Source organism: Tympanuchus pallidicinctus, unplaced genomic scaffold (assembly GCF_026119805.1).
Source record: "Tympanuchus pallidicinctus isolate F22 unplaced genomic scaffold, pur_lepc_1.0 scaffold3, whole genome shotgun sequence".
NCBI classification, from domain to species: domain Eukaryota; kingdom Metazoa; phylum Chordata; class Aves; order Galliformes; family Phasianidae; genus Tympanuchus; species Tympanuchus pallidicinctus.
The window spans coordinates 5,160,445-5,181,541 of NW_026294747.1; the positions used below are offsets into that span (position 1 = coordinate 5,160,445).

Genomic DNA, 21,097 nt, shown 5'->3' on the forward strand with positions numbered 1-21,097 from the left:
AGTTGAACTGTGGACCCATCCCCACCGTGCCAACTGACCACATCCCCCGGTGCCACATCTCCATGGTTCTCAAACGCCTCCAGGCTTGGCGATTCCACCACCTCCTGGACACCCTGTGCCAACGCAGCACCACTCTTCGATAGGAATATTTCCTAATATCCAGCCTGACCCTCCCCTGGCACAGCTTAAGGCCGTCATCTCTTGTCCTTTTGCTAATTACCTCCTTTGAGGTAATTACCTCCTCCTCGCTGTAGAGAGCGATAAGATCCCTAAGAGCTGCACAGTTCTTCGTGTCCCCAACAACAAGTGGGGCTGGGCTGGGTGCATACAAGGAGGAGCCTGGAGCGTAAATACTGGGGTAACTTTATTGGGGGTGGAAGAGCACTGGCACCCCAGCCCCATAGCCTCTGGCACCATGGAGTGGTGAAGGACTGGGGGTCCCTGTGCCCACTGCCCAAGGATGTGTCACCACCTCTGGTTGCTCGGCGCATCCACTGCGCACCTCAGTGCCCCATCTTCAGCTGTGCCTGGCCAGCCAGGCCCGCTAATCCAGCAGCCTTCCTCCTCCTCCTCCTCCAGGTGTGGGTGATTCTATGTGTCCATGTCTGCGTCCCCAGGCTGTTCCTGAGCGTCCTGCCTTGAGCTGGGGCTGCTGCTGAGGTCTGGGGATCCTGTGGCCTTACCAGGGCAGCCCAATTGGGGGCTCGGGGTGTTGGGAGGGGGCTCCCCCCCCAGAGAAGGGCTGAGGGGGTTGGTGTGGAGCAGGACCTGGGCCAGGCGGTGGCGGAGGGTCTGGGGTGTGCCCTCATGGGATGGTGATGGGGACAAGGATGGGGATGGAGATGGGGATGGAGATGAAGACAGGGATGATGGCTGTGGGGTTGGGGATGGGGACAGAAGTGGAGATGTGTCATTGTTCTGCAGAAGGCTGTCTGCTACAGGGAGAGAGAGATGCCCACATTTAGCTTTATCCCCCCCTAAAATTCCTGCATCCCACACTGGGGACAAAAGCCAGGTTGGGGCACCCACATACAGAGGTGGTACCTTGGCAACGTGGGCAGCAGGCAGTGGGCTCAGTGCAGGACTGAGGACACGGCCTCTCCTCGCAGCTCACCTCCCCGAGCTGTGGCACAGCAGGAAGAGGGTGATGAGGAGGATGAGGGGGATGAGGAGTGCAAGGAAGAAGGAGGCGTGAGCTCACCTGGCAGGTACAGCGGATGCAGGGCCGGCCCTCGGGGCTGAAGCTTTGCCCATTCACCACTTTCCTGCCCTCATAGTTGCAGTCTAGAGGGACAGTGCTCGGAGCAGGGGTGGGGGACACATCCTTGCGTCCCTGTGTCCTCACATCCCTATGTCCCCCTGTCCCCTTCGTCCCTGCATCCCCACACCCACATGTACTCACGTCCCCGTGTTCTCGTGTCCCCACGTCTTTCTGTCCTCATGTCCCTGTGTCCCCACGTCCCCCTGTCCCCAAGTCCCCATGCCCCCGGATTTCACCTTTACAGACAGGGCAGCACTCGCCCTCGGGGTGGAAGGGGTAGGTGCAGAAGATGGCGCAGTCCACGGGCGAGCAGGCCACTGAGCCCAGCTGGGGAGAGGTGGGGGCTGGGCATTGGTGGGTCAGGGTGCCCAAATGCCCACACCCCAAAGTCCACATGCCTCACCAGGCAGATGCAGCTGAGGCAGGGGTCCAGGAGCGACGGGAAGGTCTCGTTGTTGTAGAAGATCCGCCCCATGTAGGTGCATCCTATGGGTTGAGAGTGGGGTTGCAGTGCCTGCAGTCCTGTGTCGTCACCCTGTCCCTTGCTGTCCCCATCACCTGCTGAGCAGTCGGGGCAGCACTGCCCCGGGATGTGGATGGGGTAGGGGCATGTCTCCACGCAATCTGTCCGCTTGCAGCTCACCGAGCCATCAGCCTGCGAGGGGGAACAAGTGGCACAGACCTTGAAGCCATACAGGCTGAACCCACAGCGGGGGAGCTTTAACACAGTATGGGGGGGGGGAGGGGTGGAAAGCCTGTGGAGCTGGGGATGGCAGAAGAGCAGAGGCTGAAGCATGGCCAAGGCAGGAGGCAGCTGGAGAGAGACCCTCCATCCTTCCCTGAGCCAACCCCAGAGATGCAAGGCAAGGCATGAGGACAGGGGATGGGGACACAGAAGGGATGGGGATGGAGACAGAGATGGGAACAGGTAGGAGGAGTGAAACAGAGTAGATTCTCATTCACCTGGCATACGCATAACTCACAGGGATCACCTGGAGACCAAATCTGTCCAATGGGAAACTCTACCCCATTGTCATCCACGAAGCAGCCTGGTGGGGACATGGACATGGCTGGGGAGAGGGCACCTCATCCTGTCACTCTCTGCCACATGTGGGTACACAAACACCACCCGAACCCTGTGGCAATGCATCCCCAGTTCCATTTCTCCCAACTGGTGCCCCACACCCCAGCTCACCTGAGGGGCGCGGGGGGTCCTTGCAGCTGAAGCAGCACTGCCCGGGATGCAGCTGCCTCTGGTGCTGGGGACAATCCAGCACTGGGCACGGGGCAAAAGAGCACTCCACCTCTCCGTTCTGTGGGGAGAAGGGAGCATCACTCAGCAGCTCTGTGCCACTCACGGGACAATAAGAAGTGCCCCGGACCCACCCGGCAGACACAGGTAGTGCACTCGTCCCCATCCAAGCTGAAGCGGGCTCCGTGAGCGTAGGTCTGGCCATGGAAGCTACATTTTGCTGGGCAGGAGGGAGGCAACGAGGGCTGAGATGGGGAGCTGAGCCCCCCCAGGACCCCATGCGTGTGGCACAGCCACCCACAGCCACTCAATCTCTGGCAGGACCCCACCTGGCTGGCAGGAGCAGCAGTTGGGGGGTGAAGCGCTGGGGCAGGAGCCTGGGGGGCACTCGGGGGAGATGCAGGAGATATTGCCAGCCTGCAGAGAGGAATGTGGGGAGGTCATGGGATGAGCAATGGATGTCAGTCCTGGCACTTGGCAGTGCGTCATTTGGATCCCACAGTTCCAGTGTGTCCCATCAACGTCATGAGCATCCGGGACAGGACTGGAGGACTGCCCCCGCCCTGTCCCACTGCACAGCACTCACCAGGCACATGCAGATGGTGCAGTTTCCATCTGATGGAGTGAAGACTTCTCCCTCAGTGTGGGCCACCCCGTTGCTCAAGCAGCCTGTGAGCTGGAAGTCAGAGCAGGCCACAGGGGGGGCACGGGAATGGGGGGGCCGGGGCTCACCTGTGCAGCTGGGACAGCAGCCTCCAGCCGGGGCGGGCAGAGGGTGGGAGCACGGTATGAGGCAGGTGATGGCCTCGCACAGCACTTGGCCTCCCTGCTGGGGTGGGCACAGCTCAGGCACAGCATGGGGATGTGGGGATATGGAGATGTGTGGATGCAGGTATGTGGAATGCTCACCTGGCAGCTGCAGCTCTGGCACCCTGGCTCGTTCCAGCGAGCGCCTGGCTCCTGGGGAGCCCCACGATGCCAGCAGAGAGGAGCTGATGTGGGAGTCCCAGGGGGCGGATCGATGGCATCGTGAAGGGAGGGAGGAATGGATGTGCCTGGTGCCGCGGCAGGGAGGTGAGGAGAGGGGAGCAGGCGGGGTCCCCCAGCTCCGGGAGGGGGTAGGATATGCGTGGGGGGGTGCTGCAAGGACTGCAGGATGGGCGAGGGTGCCAGGATGGCCTTGGGGAAGCCTGGGAGGGAAGGGGAAAGGTGTCAGCATGGGGATTTTGGGGGTTCCCACGTGGAGGAGTAGGCGGTTACCTTCGCAGGACACCCTGTCCCTGCTGAGCCGGTAGCCAGGCCGGCAGGAGCAGAGGAAGCTGCCCAGTGTGTTGTGGCAGGCATGCTGGCAGGCACGGCGCTCACCCGGCTGCCGGCACTCGTTGACATCTGGGGGATGTGGAACACATTGGTGTCCCCAGCGGTGTCACCCGTGGCACTGAGCACAGCACGGGCACATAGCAGGGTTGGGTTTCCACCACGTGGGGGGGAGTCGTGGTGCCGGCACGTAGGGGAGGGGTGACGGCGCATGGGGAGCTGTTGTGGTGCAGCCCGTGGCAGCGGGCGGCCAAGCCCGCGTGCAGCACTCACCCACGCAGGTGTGCTGGTTCCCATGGAGGTGGTAGCCAGGACGGCAGGAGCAGCGGTAGCTGCCCATGCTGTTCTTGCAGCGGTGCTGGCACGGCGTGGCCAGGCACTCGTCAGTATCTGTCAGGCAGAGGCTGAGGCTCAGCGCCCCAGCTGAGCGGCCCTCCCCAGCCCCTGACCCCACGGACCCTGGCAGCTGTGGCGGTTGGCGGCGAGCTGCATGCCGGGGCCGCACTCGCAGACGAAGCCACCCTCGGTGTTGACGCACAGCCCCTCGCAGGCAGCGCTCAGGCACTCGTTGATGTCTGCCGGTGAGAAGGGACGGAGCTGGGAGCTGGAGAACGCTGGGAACCCCCCTCCGGCCACACCTCGCTCCCCCCAGCTCACCATTGCAGCGCACGCCGGCGTCCGTCTCCACCATGGAGAAGCCGAGGGGACAGACGCGGGCCACCTCCTGGCACCCACCGTGGTTACAGGAGAGGTCGCAGCCGTACTCCCCGCAGCTCCCCAGCGGCTCTGGAAGGCAAAGAGTGGCTCTGCGGGACACCGGGGGCGCCCTGGAAGCCAACTGTGCGCCCTCGGCTCTGTGGCACGTGGAGGGGATGGGGCCCTACCTGGGCAGGTGACGCCCCGCTCTCCATCGGGGCACGAGCAGAGGTTGGGTGCAATGCAGAAGCCGCTGCCGCAGCCAAAGGAGCAGAGCGCTGCGGGGCGCGGGAACGTGAGGGCGCGGGGACTCCCACCCGGTGCCATCCCCGGCGCCCGTACTCACGCAGGATGCACTGCCCGCTGCCCGGAGCCAGCATCCAGCCGGGGCAACATCCGCTGCCGAAAGCCGAGAAGCAGATGTGGGGCCCCACGTGGCGCCTGGGAGCGGGCGGCGAAGGAGGAGGTCACCCTTTGCCGAGCCCCACGGACGTGAGGAGGCGATGGGGGACCGGGGATGGGGACGTGAGGGAGCTGCAGTGCCGACGATGCAGCAGCACGGATCTGAGGAAAGGGTCTCGGGGTACAACGGGATGACTGCGGGATGCGGTGGGACGGAGGGGTGGTGGAGAGGCATCTCTGGGCAGGACGGAGACGTGGGGAGAGGCAGCCCGCGAGGGTTACTATCCGCGGTAGTGGATGGGGCGCACGTGGGCAGGACGCTGCACGCCGCCATCGCCAGGTGCAGCTGGGGTAGGGATAAGGAAAAGGGGGGCAGGCTACCTCTCCACGGCAAAGCTGGCCGGCTTCTTCCTCCCGGAGTACACCCTGCCCTGCCCGCCCGGGAGGAGCAGGGACACACAGGCAGCCCGGACGAGCAGCACGACCAACATGCCAGCGGTTCCGGCGGCACGCTCCCAGCGCTGCCTTCCTGCCTGCCTTGCAGCACGGGGCGCCTACCGCATGCTGGCCCTTGGCCCTGCTCCTCCTCCCGCCCGCCGGGCCGGGAACAATGCGGGGGGTGGAGGGAGGCAGAGCGGGGCGCGCCGGGGGGCCCCGATCCTCCTCTGCCCCAGCGCGGGAGAACGAGCGTGGGGATGCTCGAGCCGAGCCTCGCGCCCTCGCCGCACTTCGGCCTCAGCGCCACCGACCTTCTCCTCCTCCTCCCCGAGGGAGGGGGTCCCCACTCTTTGGAGGGGGGAGAAAGGAGCTCAGCGTCCCCCCTGCTTTCTCCTTTCCCACATCTGGCAGAGCTCCGGGCTGGCCTCTCCCCACCCCTCCTCCTCCTCCTCCTCCTCCTCCTGGCGGCACTGGGCTGCCTTCCCAGCCCTGCACGGGGACCCACCAAAGAGGAGCACGCAGCAGATAGAGGAGCCAAAGTGCAGTGGGGAAGGGCGCGGCGAGGGCCTCCGTGGGGGCTGAAACCCCTCCAGCCCGAACCTCCCTGCGCCCGGCCGGGGGCTGAAGCAAAGGTGAAGGGCAGGTAAATGATTGACGGTGCAGAGCAAAGAGCGTTCCCTGCAGCACAGCACTGGGGTGACCCTCTGCCTGCAGCCCCAGGCTTCCCCTGCAGCGTGACCCCAGGGCATCATCAAATGCTGGCTGGAGGGAAGTTGAGAGCGTGGCACCTGCCACCCCGGGTTTGCTTTTAGGGAGGGAGAAGGGCCAAGCACAGATCCTGAGCCCTCCAGCAAAGGAAAGGTGCCTGTTGAGGGTCAGTTAACTTCTCCCATCCCAAACAACAGCCTGCTCCAGGTGGATCGGATTCTTCCCACACCTAAGGCTTGCCCAGCAGCTCAGGGCTGCTGGAAACACGCACATGACTTTAGAATGCTGCCCACCTCTTAGCTGCTGCAGGAAAGGAGGAACATAGGGAAAAAAACTGGTGCTAGCATGGGACCATGGTGTGCATGCACATGCGCAGCTTTGGAGCAAAACCTGAGTTGTATAGCAAGAAGAAAGGATCCAGCCTGGGGTCCTGTGCCGTTCTCCCGTCCTCTGGTGGCACAGAGCCTTCTAAGTGTGGGATAATATCTGTGGGGGCTCTGTTAACCCCATGGGTTCCAATGGGGAAGAGGGCAGCTGGGGACTCCTCAGCTCCCTCACGTGCATTTTGGCAACTGCTCAGCAATCAGGACAGCAGCAAGCCAGAGCAGCTCAGAGCCAAATGGAGGCCAGGATAATGATTAATCTATTTCACATGCAGAGAATGGAGGGGCAGGACCCCATTCCGCATGGAGCCCGACTTGATTGTGCCCTTCCAGCTCCTAGCTCTGTACTCCCTGCCCCTGCTGCACCAGGGAATGCAGGAATCCTTAAGTTGAAGGAATCCTTAAGTTCTTTACTATGAGAGTGGTGAGGTACTGAACAGGCTGCCCAGAGACTCTGTGGATGCTCCTCTGTCCCTGGAGGTGTTCAAGGCCAAGTTGGATGGGGCCCTGGGCAGACTAGTCTAGCATTAAATGGGGAAGTTTTTGGCCTTGCCTGTGGCAGGGGGGGTGGAGCTCCATGATCCTTGAGGTCCCTTCCAACCTGGGCCATTCTGTGTGATTCTGTGAATCCCATGCAACTGTGATGCTTAGTGGAGCGTGGCAGCACCAGCGGGCACACCATTCCGTTTGGACTACTTTATTTGGTAAAACTCCACAAACGAATTGAACTTCCCAGAAATTCCCTCCCTGAGCGAGCCAGAGGTGCTGTGGAGGGAGAGGAGCGTGCTGTCCTGCTGTCCCCCTCCGCTTCCTTCGCAGAGAAATGCTCTGGGCCCACAGATCTCACCTGCCCCAGATGCCTCCTCCAGCCCTCACGCTTGAGGCAGCTTTGCTTCCTCTTCCAAAAACAAACAAACAAAAAAACCCCAACAAAACCCACCATGGATCGAAAAAGAATCAAAAATGAAAGCAGAAAAACAAACAAACAAAACAATAGCAAAGCATGAACCCAGGCAAGGGCAGTGCTGTGCGTCACCCAGCGAGAGCAACCAGCAGCGCCCAGCACTGGTCGAGTCCGTAGGATTGGTGAATCCAAGCTGGCAACAGCGAGGTGCCCCCCAGATCCCTAACAAACAGCTCTCCTTCAGGCACCTCCCCTCAGGCAAGGGCTGCTGCCGGCGCTGAGTGCAGCCAGGCAGGGGAAGGAAGCCCCTTGCTCTACGTGGAGGAAGGTGTCAGGAAAAAGCCCCAAATCCTGCTAGTGGATGCGGGTCAGCTCCTCCACAATCTTGATCAGGTCGTCCACAGTGGCCTCCCTCTTCATCCCACTGCCGTCGTCAATCTGCAGAGAGAGAAAAGCATGACAACACCTGTAGGTGATGGAGAAACAGCAGGACGTGTGTTTAGGGTTTAGCACAGCCTCCGTTTCTGAGCAGTGTCCCCATCTGTGGGGTCGCCCCTCACCTGCAGGTTTGCCACCACCTCCTGCATCTTGGGCCTGCTGATGTCCAGGAAGCTTTCGATCAGGTCACCATCAATGAAGCCAGTAGCTGGCTCTGTCTTGCGCTCAGTGTGAAATGATCTCCAGGTGGCACTGTCAAGGAGCCAAATCCACATGGAGTGACATCAATCCCACCCTGTCCAGACAAAAAACCTCTCTGCTGGGCAGCTCGAGGCAGACTGACCATGCTGCCTCACAGAACTGGTCTGGAAAACAGCCCTAAAAGTGTGGCAAGGAAGATCTTGGGAACTCGACATTGCATGCAGTTCCTCAAGCACAGCCATCTCCTGGGATCAGAGACAAACCAACATTTGCACTACTGCAAAGCCCAGTTTGTCCTCAAGCCCTGCAAGATGTGCTTTAATTCACAAGCCAGCCCCCAGCACCCGCTGGCATGGGCTCCCCGTTGGACCACAGAAGGATATAAGGAGTGCTCGATCTTGCCCACGCTCTTGATGACTTTGTTCAGCCTGTTCTGCATGTCCAGCAGGAGGTTGTACCAGCTCTCTGACAGCGAGGTTACCAGCCCTATAAAGGAAAACAGGGCGGTGCGAGGTCAGCATCTTGCAGGTCCTAGGACCACACTGCTGCAGCTGCCAGCAGGCAGAGAAGGGCAGGACTGCAGTTGGAGGCTGCTCCCTGACAGGGCTGGGACAAGGGTGGGGAGAAGAAGAAACACAAGGAATCTCAGGCCAGGGTGCTCCCTGCCCCTCACCTATCATGCCGTTGACTGTGCCGAAGAGAACGGAGCCCTGTGTTGGTGTGGACGTCTCGCCCAGGTTCTGCATGACCAGGGAGCCGTGACAGAAGACATTGACAAACTCTCCCAAGTGGGACAGCCCCACCTCCTGCAAGTGCTGGCGCTCCTCGTCAGTCGTGGCAGCACTGCAAGCCAAAGCACCCCGCTCAGTCTGTGCGGGGGGCGCAGGAGAGCTCCCCCAAATCCCATCTCAGAGCTGGGCATCCTTCTGTCCATTTTCCTGCCCAACACACGCCCCATCCCTCCTGCCATGTACTGCTACGGCTCCCTTCCTGCCAGCCCACCTGTCCTTCTGGCACACAAACAGGTTGAAAGCGTTCTCTGCTCCCAAGAAGTTGTCGTCGTCCAGGATCTCTACGGCACTCATCCAGTTTGGATTGAAGTCCCGGGCAATCTGCAAAGGGACACGAGGAGGGGCAGCGAAGCGCATCTTCATCCCACTCAGCAGCCCCATTTGTGAGTGAGGCATGACTCACAAAAGAGTCTGACTTCTCTGCTGAGCCAATAGCACAAACTGCCTCTGGGAAGATGGCGCTGGCCTGAGCTGCGCTTGGATGATGCCAGGGCAAATGAGGGCAGACCGTGCTGCAGCCAATCGCACAGGTGCACAGATGGCCCCAGCGCCCGGTCTGACTCTCAGCTACGCTGCATTTGCTGACTGATGCAGCCAGTCTCAATAAGCCTCCCCAAGTGCACAGCGTCGGGCAGCTCCTCCCTCCTGGCACGCACTGCAGGCCTGCAGCTCCCCAGCAGCTGACACACAGCCCAGCCTCCTGAAAGCCTGGGATCTGTTCCTCCAAAAAGACAGGAGTCTGTCTAGAAGAATGTCACCAGGTAGTCCTGTCGTCTGAGCACAACCCTACACCCTTGTCTTCAAAGGGCTGGTGAGGTGGGCTGAGCCAGGTTCCTCCATTTTCCATCTTCAGCACTGCTCCACTTGCCTGAAGCCTAATGGAACAATTAGCGTGGACCCCCAGGACCTCTGACCAACTGAACTCCATGAAGGATACATCTATTGAAGCCCCAACACTTGTAACACTAAGTTGTCTCATTCTAACATTTAACAGCTTGATACCATTACAGAAACTAACACACCTGCAGTTCAGTCAAGCCCCCTTGTGTTGATGGCTGTCAGAAAACGCACAGTACCTCTGGAACTATCTGATAAATCACAGCATCTTTCTATGCATGTGAAGTGATGGGAGAAGTGGAGTTCTTTTGTTTCTTGAAGGTCTTTTTCATCCTAAATGACTCTGATTCTAAATGACACTAAGGGACACGGCTGAGCGATGGGACTCAGCAGACAAGTTGACAGTTGGACTTGATAAGAAGGTCTTTTCTGACCTAAACAACTGCAAATCTAATACCCAACAGCACTGATACCTCTTCAAAGTTTCCTTCCATGGGCTTGTAGGCAAGGAGCAGGACCGACCGCATCAAATCTCCCACAAGGATGAAGTCTCCCTTGGTCTTCAGGTAGAGAGCCATGATGTTGTTGTAATGGTTGCACTCCGTGCGCAGCTCCTTCTCAGCTGTCCACTCATACAGGCGCACCTGGAGGAAGGAAGGGACGAGACTCTGAGCTGGGACTCACACCTATGCCAGCCAAGACACACTGCCAACAGACCCAGCTGACAGCCACACAGCTGGAACAGCTCCCAGCTCTGACACATGCTCGGGAAGGAAGCTGCAGTCTCACGAGGGCCCTACCGTGCTGTTGATGCTGGCTAACAGCTTCCCGTTGAACTCCACCATGGAATACACAGCTCCCTTCACTTCCTTCTCAGCCAGGCTCTGCAGCTTGCCTGCAATCAATCCACAGCACACCCAGTTATTTGCACCCAGGGCCGACAAACCACGGAGGGTTCGCACAAGCTGCTATAAGCAACGCTGCTCACTGCCTCAGAGGATCTGTGGGCAAGCAGTGCAGGAATGGGAGGACAACGGAAAGCAAATCCCAGAATGTGACTGGTGAGGGAGTCCTGGGCTTCTCTGGCAGCTGGGGAGGAGAGGACGTGCTGTGACAGCCCACAGTGGAGTGACAAAGCCCTGCAGAACCTGCTTAGATCTCTCTGATTGCCCTCAAGCAGCTGGACTTGGCCAGACAAGAAGCCTTTGCTCTTACCGTCAGAGTAGTGGAAGACGACGATGCGGCCCTGCTTTGGCTCTGCCTCCTCAGGATACACCATGGCAGTACCCACGATGAAGTAGGTGTTTGGGTCTTTGCCAAGCTTGCAGGAGACCAGGCTAAGGGCGTATTCGTTTTGTAGGAACTGGTGAGCATGAAGCACTGTTGCAAAGAGGGAAAAGCAGAAACAGCTGGGTCCCTTGGGGGCCAGCAGGCAGCACCTCCACGCACGGGAAGAGCAGCTAAAAGCTCTAAAACTGAACAAAGTGCAGAGTCTGGTGATCCCCTCACTGCCCTGTGCCACCAATCATTACACCTCAAACCTACACCCTTTGGCTGATGCTGGATGGCCGATGATGGAGGAAAAACACTTCAACGAAGGGAACGTGTGAGATCACAGGACTGTGCGGCTCTTAGCCACATGCTGATGGACATCCAAGCAGAATTTGGAAAGCACACGGGGCTGGTACCTTCGAAAGTGTGCTGATCAATGATGAGCAGGTTGTGCACCTCCACCTCCTCTCCAAAGGACGTCTCGTGTGGCGCTGTGCTGCTGGAGAACAGCTTGCTGGTACTCACGCTGCTAGACAGGGCCTGGGACACAGAAAGATGTGTCACATCCTTGTGCTACTTGGCATGTACATGCAGGCTGAGAAAACTGGGGACCAGGGGGATGAGTGGGGAGGAGCTCCCTAGGCCTGAGCAACAGGAAAACCTGCACAAACCTGTGGTTTGGCTAAGAAGCTACAGTAAACACAGCTCAGGCATCAGCTGGCAGCTGCCCCCTCACCTGGGTGCTGGCACTGGGTCTGAGTGCAGTGGTGCCCCCGCTGGCGTCTTGCACCTCGATACGACTTGAGAGCACACCAAAACACTGTGATACCTCTTGGTAGCAGATCTTCCTGCAGGACAAAGAGCTGTATGAGCAGAGATACCGGGATGGGCTGCTCCACGGTGTGGCAACAGGAACAGAACTGCTCTCTTGCACTGACCACTCTCAGCAAGAAGCCATCGATTCGGCCTGCTTGCTAACCAAGCCCACAACATGGTAGGCTCTCCCCATGGCAGAGCACAGGCCCCAAAACTAAACTCTCAGCTCACCTGGGTGATTCATAGAGGGGAACCGTGCGGATATGCAGCTTCTGGATCTCATCAATGGTGCCAATTGTCAGCGTGCTGTTATTAGCCAATGCTAAGCTGTAAAGGAGGAAAACTGTGAGCAGCAGGGCTTGCAAGGCCAGTGGTGAAGCCAAGAATCTCCCTTCTTCCCCTCAACCCCAAACTGCTGATCAAGGTTCCCTTCCCGCACTGCACGTCAGTCAGATTAGGGCAGTTTCTACAGCTACTGATGCAGAGAGAGACATAAATGCTTAAGACCTCAATCATCTCACGTGAGAATCCACCAACGGTTCAAAGGACTAAGGAGTGCCCTGAGAGTACCCAGGCCAGGACTGTCATACACTGCAAGAGTATCTATGAAGAAGGCCCTCCCTTGATCAGTCAGTGCCAGGCAGGCACATCCTCTGGGCAAGGTGGATGTACCACCAGGCCTGAGCAGGACATTCTCATGCAGTCTGTGCCAACACAGAGTCCCAAGTTGCCTCAAGCCGTGCCGTGGGGCGGGCTCACCTGTCAGGATACCCATCGGAGTTGAGGGGACACATGTAGTTCACCTCCTTCAGGTTGACGTTGGAGAAGACCAGCTTGTGGTTGCTGCTGTAGATGACGGTGGGGCGGTCAGAGCAGGCGAACACATTGGTGGTGGACAGGGAGCGGAAAGTCCTCAGGACTGTGGGCTGAGTGCCAAGGGTCACCTTCTTACGGTCACTCAGCAAGCCTGCAGGAAAGGAACAGCAGGTTGGGAGCAGGGCAGCACAGAGCTACGTGGCCGTGACATGCTGGCAGGAAATGAGCGTGAAGGAATGCATCCTGCTGTCAGCAAAGAAGTGGATGCAAGCATCAGGTTCCTTTCTTCACAGTCCCCTGGAGAAATCCACTTACAGTGCCCACAGCCAATCCCCACCCTGTCATAGCGAGGAAGAAGGAACTACTGAAAAAATGTAGGAAAGAGACAGATCTCCTCCAGAAGAATGGGGGAAAAAAAAAAAAGAAAAGAAGTACCACAAGTATGTGAGCACAAATCCAAACTCCCTCCCAAGCAGCCCACTAGCTGCTAGGCCCTGTAGTCACCTGTCTCGAGGCTGAGCCCAAAGTAGAAGAGAGCACCGTCCCCCAGTGCACACAGAAGGTAATGGCTGCTCTCAAAGGTTGTCATCAGGATGGAGCGAGGGATAATTTCTGCAGGGAGCAGAAGAGAAGGCTGATGCCACGTGTGGCTCCACCAGGTCAGTCTCTGCTGCCAGCAGTCCCAGGAGAGCCCTACCTCCTCCTAGCATCTCTTTGTGCAGCAGTTCAAAGGAAGGAAGCTTTAGGATGCGGGCAGAGATATCAGTCCAGAGTCCGATGGCACACAGAGGGGACATGCCATTAGTGTCCCCCAAAGGAGTGATGTCCAGGCAGGCAACTTCATGCTCCATTTCAGTGCAGCTGGCAGGAAGCAAAAATCAGATTGAAGTGCCAATCAGGAAGCCTGAAGGCGACAAGGCTGTGAACCCTTGGGTCAGGAAGAGAGACGGGCACCTACTTGATCTGCCTGAGCTCCTGGGGTTGGATCTCCAGGTAGTAGAGGGCTCGTCCCACAGCCACCACCACCTGGTTGCTGTTACAGGAAGCCACGCTGATGTTCTTCCCGTTGGGCTCTTTCCACTCGCTCACGAGGGCTTTGGGCTCCTGACTGACCAGTCTCACAGAGGCAGAGGTGATCTGAGGAGAGAAAATACCTCTGCTCAGAGCCTGAACAACACCTCCTGTCTGCCATCAGCCCAGGGGAGCACTGCAGACCTTACCCTGATGAGCAGCAGAGAGCTAAATAACCCACAGCCAAGAAGGACTATGGAATCACAACAGGAAAAGCATCTCTAGAAGGGGCGTTACCTGGATCAACTGCTGATGTGCCACGTTGCCACAGAAGAAGGTCTGCTGATCATCCACAAATCCTGTGAGCTCCGTTTCTTCTACCTCTTCTCCATTTAACATAAGAACCCTAGAAGGGAAAATCTCTTGTATCATGCTCCAATCCTGTTGTATCAGGCTAAGAGCCTGGCATGGCCTTAACCCCACCTCACCTGGTCTGGCCAACAAAGGACAGCACCAGCATATTGTCCATCTCACGATGAGAATCTGACCTCAGGGGCCACAAGCCTGCAACAGAAAGACCACATGCTCACATGAATAATCCAAAAGGGATCCAAAATGCCCGCAGCCCAGCCATGAGGTATGTCCTCACTTGGTGGGTTGTATATGAAAGAATGAACCAACTCACACACCTTTAATTCCTGGCAGGTCAATGCTGGCATGCTCATGAATCCCAATGCCGTTCCGGATGATCCGTAGTGAACCCTCTTTAAAGGCACCTGAGCATGTGACCAGCTGGAGGAAAAGCAGGCATTTACCAACTGGGGAAGCCTCCCCACACTTCCTTGCAGTGACAGGCTCAGGGGAAGTTGGGATCCTTATCATCCATGCTTCTCAAAGGAAGCTCTTTGGCTGTTGACCCTTCCCCAGCGCAGGAAAGAAAACCCTTCCTTGTGAAAACAGGAGCCTTCCCACCCAGAGCAAGACCTCAAAACCTTCCCTGCGCCAGGACGAGCCTTAAATCCCTGATAAATGAATCACAGTCCCTTCCTTCGGTGAACACACCACGCACATCTGCCAGAACCAGACATCTCTAGCACAGAGAAAGGCGAGCTGGAGCCAACATTACCTGCCCTTGGCCTTGTCTCTCCAGGTCTACCACACACATATCAACGATAGGACCGAGGTTGGTGAAGGTCTCCATAGCCACTACATAGGAGCCTTGCTCATTGCTGTCCACGTTGAGCTATGAACAAACACAACCATCAGTTTCCAACAAGAAGGGCCCAGCGAGCATAAAGAATGTAGGGAAAAGAAAACTTCTCCCCACGTATTTGCATATCTGATAGAATCATAAAGGCTGGAAAAGACCTCTAAGATCATCAAGTCCAACTCCAACCCATTCCCACCATACCCACGAAACACATCCCACAGTGCCACGCTTCTTTAACAGCTCCAGTGTGGTGACTCACAACATCCTTGGGCTGTGCATTTCAATGTTTGATCGCTCTTGAGGCCAGGATGAAAGCAAGCACGTATAAAATCCTGTTTGAATGCAGGACTAAGCCAGGGGAACGCCACCACTCACCTTCACAAGCTGGGAATCCCCAAGCCGAGAGCCAACAAACACCACGCCGTTGTCCAGGTAGGTCAAGCACTCTGCAATGGATGTCTGGGAATTGAGAAGGTGCAGGTGAACCATCATGAGAAGATGAAAAGGGCACTGCCACGCTCCCCAAGGATCACATCTGAACGCAGTGTAACATAAAAGCACGGGGAGGGAAATTTGATCCCTTTAGAGAACCCACAGAGAATCCAAACATCTCTGAGGGATAGCGTGCAAGATGAAAAATCAGGTGGCCAGACAGGGAACTGCCCACATCTGGCAGCTGAAAGTTCAGAGCTGACAGCTGTGGAGAGGAAAACATCACCCAGTCTGTGCTCCACAGAGAAGCTACTTCCACTATTTGGCACCTGCAGAGCACCTGCATCCTGCAGAGCCCCCTGGCCCCAGTGACAAGTGGCAGGGACGCTGTAGGTGGTGCAGAGGTGTCCTACCTCACCAAGCAGTTCCACACGCAAGTCCTTCAGGGTGACTGTGCCATCCATTTGCTCCTCCTTCTCCAGAAGCAGCATGAAGAGACGTCCTTCCATGTCCCCCAGCAAGTAACGGGACCCGTTGGGATCCACACGGTTGTGGCACACAATTGTGCTTTGCTGCATGCAAAGGAAATGTTAGGAAGCTGCTGAAACAACTCCAGAGAGGCACGAAGCCACAGCTAAATCCTGCACAGGGCGCTCCTCTGCACGGATGTGCCTAGAAAGAACCTTTTGGTCATGGCTAAGGCCCTCTTTCAGCCCTGAGCAGCACCTCAGCTGTGCCATCTGTGCTTCCTGCACCACTTGAATGTGGGAACTGGCCCAGCCCTCCGACAAAACCACAGGTTCAAGCTCTGTCACCAACTCTGTCAGTCTTTTTTCCCTTGAACAAGTGCCCCAACCATACTCACATGGACTTGAGTCTCCAAGGGGCTCGTTCATATCTCTCACTGCCTGAACTGAAACCAGGCTCTGGCCTGGACCAATGTCCAAACCACCTCCTAATTAATCTTTTTCTCTGGGGCCCTAACAAGATTTCAGCTTTCTTGCACCATTTCCAGGAACTCCACAGAGCCATGTACTCCAGTGCAGGCACACACTGCCATCACTACAGGGATCACAAATATCCCTCAGACCCCAGAATGCAGACTGGGCACGGGGCAGAACACTGACACTCACCAAATCTCTGCAAGGGCCTCTACTAGGCTACAGCTAAAGTTAAGAACAGATGAAATTCCTGAACCAGAGCGGCTCAGCACCCTCCCAGGTTAGGATTTCTGAGCACAGCACAACAATGGTCACTGCCATACAGAGACCCACCATCACAAACACAGTAAAAGGTTCCAGCTTACAGACTCCTGGAAAGCCACAAGCTGTTCTGGAGAGATAAACAGACCGACAAGCACCTACTATCACTAGGTCCAAAGTCACCAAAAGCCTTCAAATGAGAAAGCTTTCTTACTTGCACCATTTATTACACACAGCAAGGATTTTTAGCAATAATAATTCAACCAGCGGGCAACTGAAAATCTGCCAGATTCAGAGAAGACGTTCAGCTGGGAATTTCAGTAGTGTCTGTAGCAGGAGTAAGTTAGGAAATGCACAGTTAAGGGGTTACCTTGATGATGGGTGGAGCTATAGCCAGGTATTTATCTCCATTGTGATAGGTAATGGACTCCTGCCCAATGATGATTGCGCCTCCAAAAGGCTCTGGCACTGCGCAGGGGAGAAGTCTTATCAGTGAACCTGTGCAGCATAACTAAGAGTGAAAAGGAAGGAAAGACACCACGTGCAGGAGGACTAACCTGCAATGACCATGGAGGCTTCGGCCTCGACGTTCTCCTGCTTCCAAGGACCTTTGTTAAACTCCTTCTCACGCAGGGACACCTCGTACGTTTTGACATGGCGACCCTGAGGGTCCTGAAAGAGGAGGCACAAACATCACATCAACACATAACAACCTCATGTCGCTGCAGCAGAGGCTGCTGAGGTCCAGCTGAGGAACAGCCTGCAGAGAACTCCTCAGTCCAGTGCTGCAAGAAGGGCAGCGCCAGCTGACTGAGAAGGGGAAGCCAGCAGGAGAAACAGATGTGCAGGAGAGGAGGAACTAGCACAGCTGGAGCACATCCTGTCCATTTTACAGCTGAAGTGGGACCATTAAATGGCAAAGGAATTGTTAACACCACTTTGGCATTTCTGGACCTTTTTATTCCTTACAACAGCAGTTCTTAAGCCTTTTGCGTTGTGGTTTTTTTTTTAATAAGCTTGCTCATCTCTGTGGTATCCTCCTCTGGTTTCAAACCTACACAAAGATTATCTCAGACACTCGCTGCTATTCTCCTTGATCCAAATCCCGTGATAATGATTAACAAACTGAGAAGGAATCAGACAAAGCAGCAGCTTGGATACATTCCGCCTCCACATACAGTCAGGCTCCCAGGGACAGCCTAACCCCAGTGCTTTACGTAACGCCTCATGAGTCAGACAGAACTCACATCTCACCCTGCTGCAAGGATGAAACGCAGTTGACAGACACACAGGCACTCATTTTCTCTTTATTTGTACAGTACCTGCTTAAAATGAACAAATCACTAACATATTTCCTTCCAGACCAGGCTGTAGCATGGAAATGTCAGATCCTGTGGGACAAGACCTTTTTCACTTGCTGACTAAGTGTGGAGATCAAGTTCTTCCTTTATGATACCTCTGGGGACTAAGTGGAAACTCGTGCTTCTGCCTAAACTCTAACACTGAGTTTAAGATTTTGGCCAAATCACAGTTGTGCTCTGCCTCAGTTTCCCCAGACAGCAGCAACACCAATCAAATCCATGCAGATATGCAGATCTTCTCAGAGCTGCACACCACCATCAGGTTTCTTGGCTCTGAGGAGCTCACCCATTAAGCAATTCAAAGCCAGAAAGCGTCATCAGCCACCCTCGCTGCATAGATCTGGAGCGAGGATGGGCTGAGCTTTATTTCAAACCTCAAAGTCGATGTGGGTGTGGGGGATAAAGACTCCACACACACACATTCCTCATTCAGACAGAAACAGCACTGCCACGTGTTCTGAAAGCTGGTTCAGATGACAAGGCAGAGCTGCGGCTTGTGCTGATGCCCCACCACTGGAGGTGCTCAAGGCCAGGCTGGATGGGACCTTGGGCAACCCCGTCCACACCAGTGGTTGGGCTGAGTGGGCTTGTAAGTCTCTTCTAACCCAGGCATTCCATGATTCTGAGGAAGGAGAGTGCTGCTGCCACATGGCAAAAGAAGCCTATAAACGGGAGGGGGACTCAACTCCTTGAAAGGGTAGATAACTGCAGGACAAGGGGAAATGGTTTTAAGTTGAAGAAAGGAAGATTTAGGTTGGATGTCAGGGGGAAGTTCTTCACAGAGAGAGTGGTGAGGTGCTGGAACAGCTGCCCAGAAAGGCTGTGGATGTCCCGTCCCTGGAGGTGTTCAAGGCCAGACTGGATGGGGCCCTGGGCAGCCTGGTCTAATATTGTATGTGGGGGCTGGCCCTGCATGTGGCAGGGGGTTGGAGATTCATGATCCTTGAGGTGCCTTCCATCCCTGGCCATTTTTTGATTCTATGAGAACTAAGAGCTGCAGTGAAAATGAACTGAATTCACACCACCATCCTGTGCTGGCCCAGGAAGACTTCCTTCAGCTACAAAACAAGCCTGTGGGAGCCAGAAGCATCTCTAGCTCTGCCCACCCATTCTTACAGCACTGCTTTGAGCAAGCTTCAGGACACTGCCAACGCTTCAACCCCTTTGGAAGACCCTTGGAAACACCGATTTCAGGATCGAGAACAAGGTACCTGATAGACGAAGCAGATGGTTGGGGCCTGACAGCCATAGAGGAACTTCACGTCGATGACTTGGAGCTCCTCCAGGCGGATGTTAAAAGCCTTCAGCTCCTTGTTCTCACGGTCCAGGGGGATGACCTTGAAGAGGCCATCGTAGAGCCGCAGGCCAATCATCCGGCACTCTGGGTCAATGATGCCGATGATACCGGTCTCTGAGGGACGACCGATGCGATCCTGAAGGGGAGATCCACGGAGGTGGGCAAGAGAAAAAGCAGCGAGCTGTGAAATGCTTTGATACACTCGAGCAGAGCCCACCCAATGGAAATCCAGTGCTCTTATCACCCACGGCCCCAGCTGGAAGTAGCTGATATCAACCCCTCTATGTCACGAGGCAGAACCACAAAGCACAAAGATTAAGTGCTTATTTCCAAACACACTGACAGGATGTGCCCACTTACACCTCCTGACCATAATCCCCTGCTCAGCTTCACTAACAGCAAGCCTGGAAAAAGATAGAAAATAGCTTGGTTTGACAGCTAATGGAAACTGTTTAAATCGTTTGACTGATGAGCAACAAAAAACCAATCCCCAGGATTGGCACCCACAAATGGATCCCTAACCCTCTCAGAAAGATTTTAACTTGAGTAGGTGTGGTAGGCAAGGCTCACCTGCACATTTCCATGGGCACGGGTTATAATGTCAATATTGTCACCATTCTGCTTGTACTCCAGGATGCAGGCGTTGTACTTGGCTGTCAGGATGAAAAGCAGATCCTTGCTCTCCCCCTGCAGGAAGGGAAGGAAGGAGGGAGGGTCACAGGGGTTCTGAGAGGTTGCAAGGAGCCACCCCCCATCCCCAGCACACTCACTTTGGGGCGGAAGAGCTCCATGACGGCAGTCTTGCCATACATGCCCACCTCCTTGACAGGCCGCAGCCCCTCAGCTGTCACCACATAGATCTCCAGGCGTGTGTTCTTGGCGATCAGCAGGTTCAGGTCCTCTGCGGAGGTGAAGTGTCCTGGGGTAAGGAAAGAGATGGATCGTCAGCTTCAAACTCTGGGGCCCTGTTGATGCCCTCCCTAGCCCAAACTCAGCTTCCAGCACTCAAAGTCCTGCCAGCCCCACTGCGACCAGCTTCACAAGCTCCAGAAACCTGAACAAAGGAGAAGACCTCTCCCCACTGCACCCTTGAAGAGCAAAACCCCACTGCTCTGCTCAGCTCTATCCCCCACCTTTGAAGCCCAGCAGCTTCCAGGGAAACACCCTGCCCCTCTCCAAGCTCTCTACTATCTCTCCTGTCAAAAAAACAGCCCAATATCCCATCTAGCCCTTCACACCCCCCTAGAACCTCAAGGCAACCCCGGACACATACCCTGGTACTCCTCACTTCACAGCATCAACTCCAATGCCAACCACTGGATAACTATTGGACATTCCCAGAACCCTCCTTGCACCCACAAACCCCGGGGTCCCCCTGCACCCCTGGGCTCCCCACAAACACCATCCAGGAGCATCATTTCACCTCCAGACCTCCATAATGTCCCTCCCATCTCAGCGCAACCATCTACCCACAACACTCCCAGTTCCTCACTGATCTCACCTCCCCACAACACCCCAATCACTCGCTGACCCGATCTCCCTACAACCCCTCCTCCCCCGGCAACTCCTCCGTGTGCCTCTGGAGGCCTCCAGTGCCCCTCCAAAACGCAAGGCCGCGCAGATCCCGCCGTGAACGTTGAGCCCCGCCCCGTCCCGCCGGTACCGGTGACACAGCCATTCACGGCCGTCGGCTTCTGCGCCGTCACAACGTAATTGTACGACATGGCGGAGACGGCAGCGAGTCCCGTAACCGACCAAAACGCCGCGCGCACCGGGAGCTGCGGCCTAGCGCGGCCACTCAACCGCCCCTTCCGCCCGCCGCGGTGACGTCACCGGAAGTTAGCGCCCCGCGCCGCTCTGCCCGCCGGGGAGGACCGCGGAGGGGCGGACGAGAGGGCAGGTGTAAGGGCGGCCCTGGTACCTCGGGGAGGGGCCTCACCTTCAGGGAGGGGCGCTTCCCGGTGGGCCTCCATCCCAGCAGCGCCCCGCGTTGTGTGGGACCGTACCCCCCCCATCTCAGCACTGCCCCTCGCGTGTGGGGCTGTGCCCCGC

The 21,097-nt window shown here is 56.5% G+C and overlaps 2 protein-coding genes across 2 annotated transcripts; both read right to left on the reverse strand.

The window, feature by feature from the left end:
* Window positions 1-347: 347 nt before the first annotated feature.
* Window positions 348-5,933, reverse strand: VWCE (von Willebrand factor C and EGF domains). The gene is given in 19 exon segments (XM_052696357.1): window positions 348-935; window positions 1,045-1,123; window positions 1,202-1,284; window positions 1,498-1,588; window positions 1,665-1,747; window positions 1,820-1,916; window positions 2,225-2,310; window positions 2,457-2,783; window positions 2,786-2,930; window positions 3,100-3,182; window positions 3,246-3,339; window positions 3,423-3,703; window positions 3,774-3,902; window positions 4,104-4,220; window positions 4,289-4,405; window positions 4,488-4,616; window positions 4,715-4,804; window positions 4,873-4,967; window positions 5,310-5,933. Coding segments are annotated over 19 exon segments (2,580 nt in total). The 5' UTR covers window positions 5,420-5,933; the 3' UTR covers window positions 348-591.
* Window positions 5,934-7,138: 1,205 nt separating this feature from the next.
* DDB1 (damage specific DNA binding protein 1) lies at window positions 7,139-20,869 on the reverse strand. Its single transcript, XM_052696433.1, has 27 exons — window positions 20,709-20,869; window positions 19,816-19,964; window positions 19,616-19,732; window positions 18,960-19,181; window positions 16,945-17,059; window positions 16,758-16,855; window positions 15,599-15,757; window positions 15,129-15,212; window positions 14,670-14,786; window positions 14,233-14,335; window positions 14,032-14,107; window positions 13,841-13,949; window positions 13,491-13,669; window positions 13,230-13,393; window positions 13,037-13,144; window positions 12,476-12,683; window positions 11,948-12,043; window positions 11,637-11,748; window positions 11,317-11,440; window positions 10,844-11,008; window positions 10,429-10,523; window positions 10,102-10,272; window positions 9,003-9,112; window positions 8,674-8,843; window positions 8,384-8,486; window positions 7,922-8,045; window positions 7,139-7,799 (listed from the first exon to the last, which is right to left on the reverse strand). The coding sequence occupies exons 1-27, from the start codon at window positions 20,767-20,769 to the stop codon at window positions 7,716-7,718; spliced, it is 3,423 nt and encodes a 1,140-aa protein (XP_052552393.1). The 5' UTR covers window positions 20,770-20,869; the 3' UTR covers window positions 7,139-7,715.
* Between the last annotated feature and the right edge of the window lie 228 nt (window positions 20,870-21,097).

What these genes read in the sequence shown, in the direction of transcription:
- DDB1 (XM_052696433.1), bottom strand. Translation starts at nt 20,769, where the DNA reads ATGTCGTACAATTACGTTGTGACGGCGCAGAAGCCGACGGCCGTGAAT. An exon ending in CAAAGAGATGCTAGGAGGAG is followed by an intron (nt 13,145 to 13,229) that starts GTAGGGCTCTCC and finishes TGCTCCCTGCAG; the next exon opens with AAATTATCCCTCGCTCCATC. An exon ending in TAGCCAGCATCAACAGCACG is followed by an intron (nt 10,273 to 10,428) that starts GTAGGGCCCTCG and finishes TCCTTCCTCCAG; the next exon opens with GTGCGCCTGTATGAGTGGAC.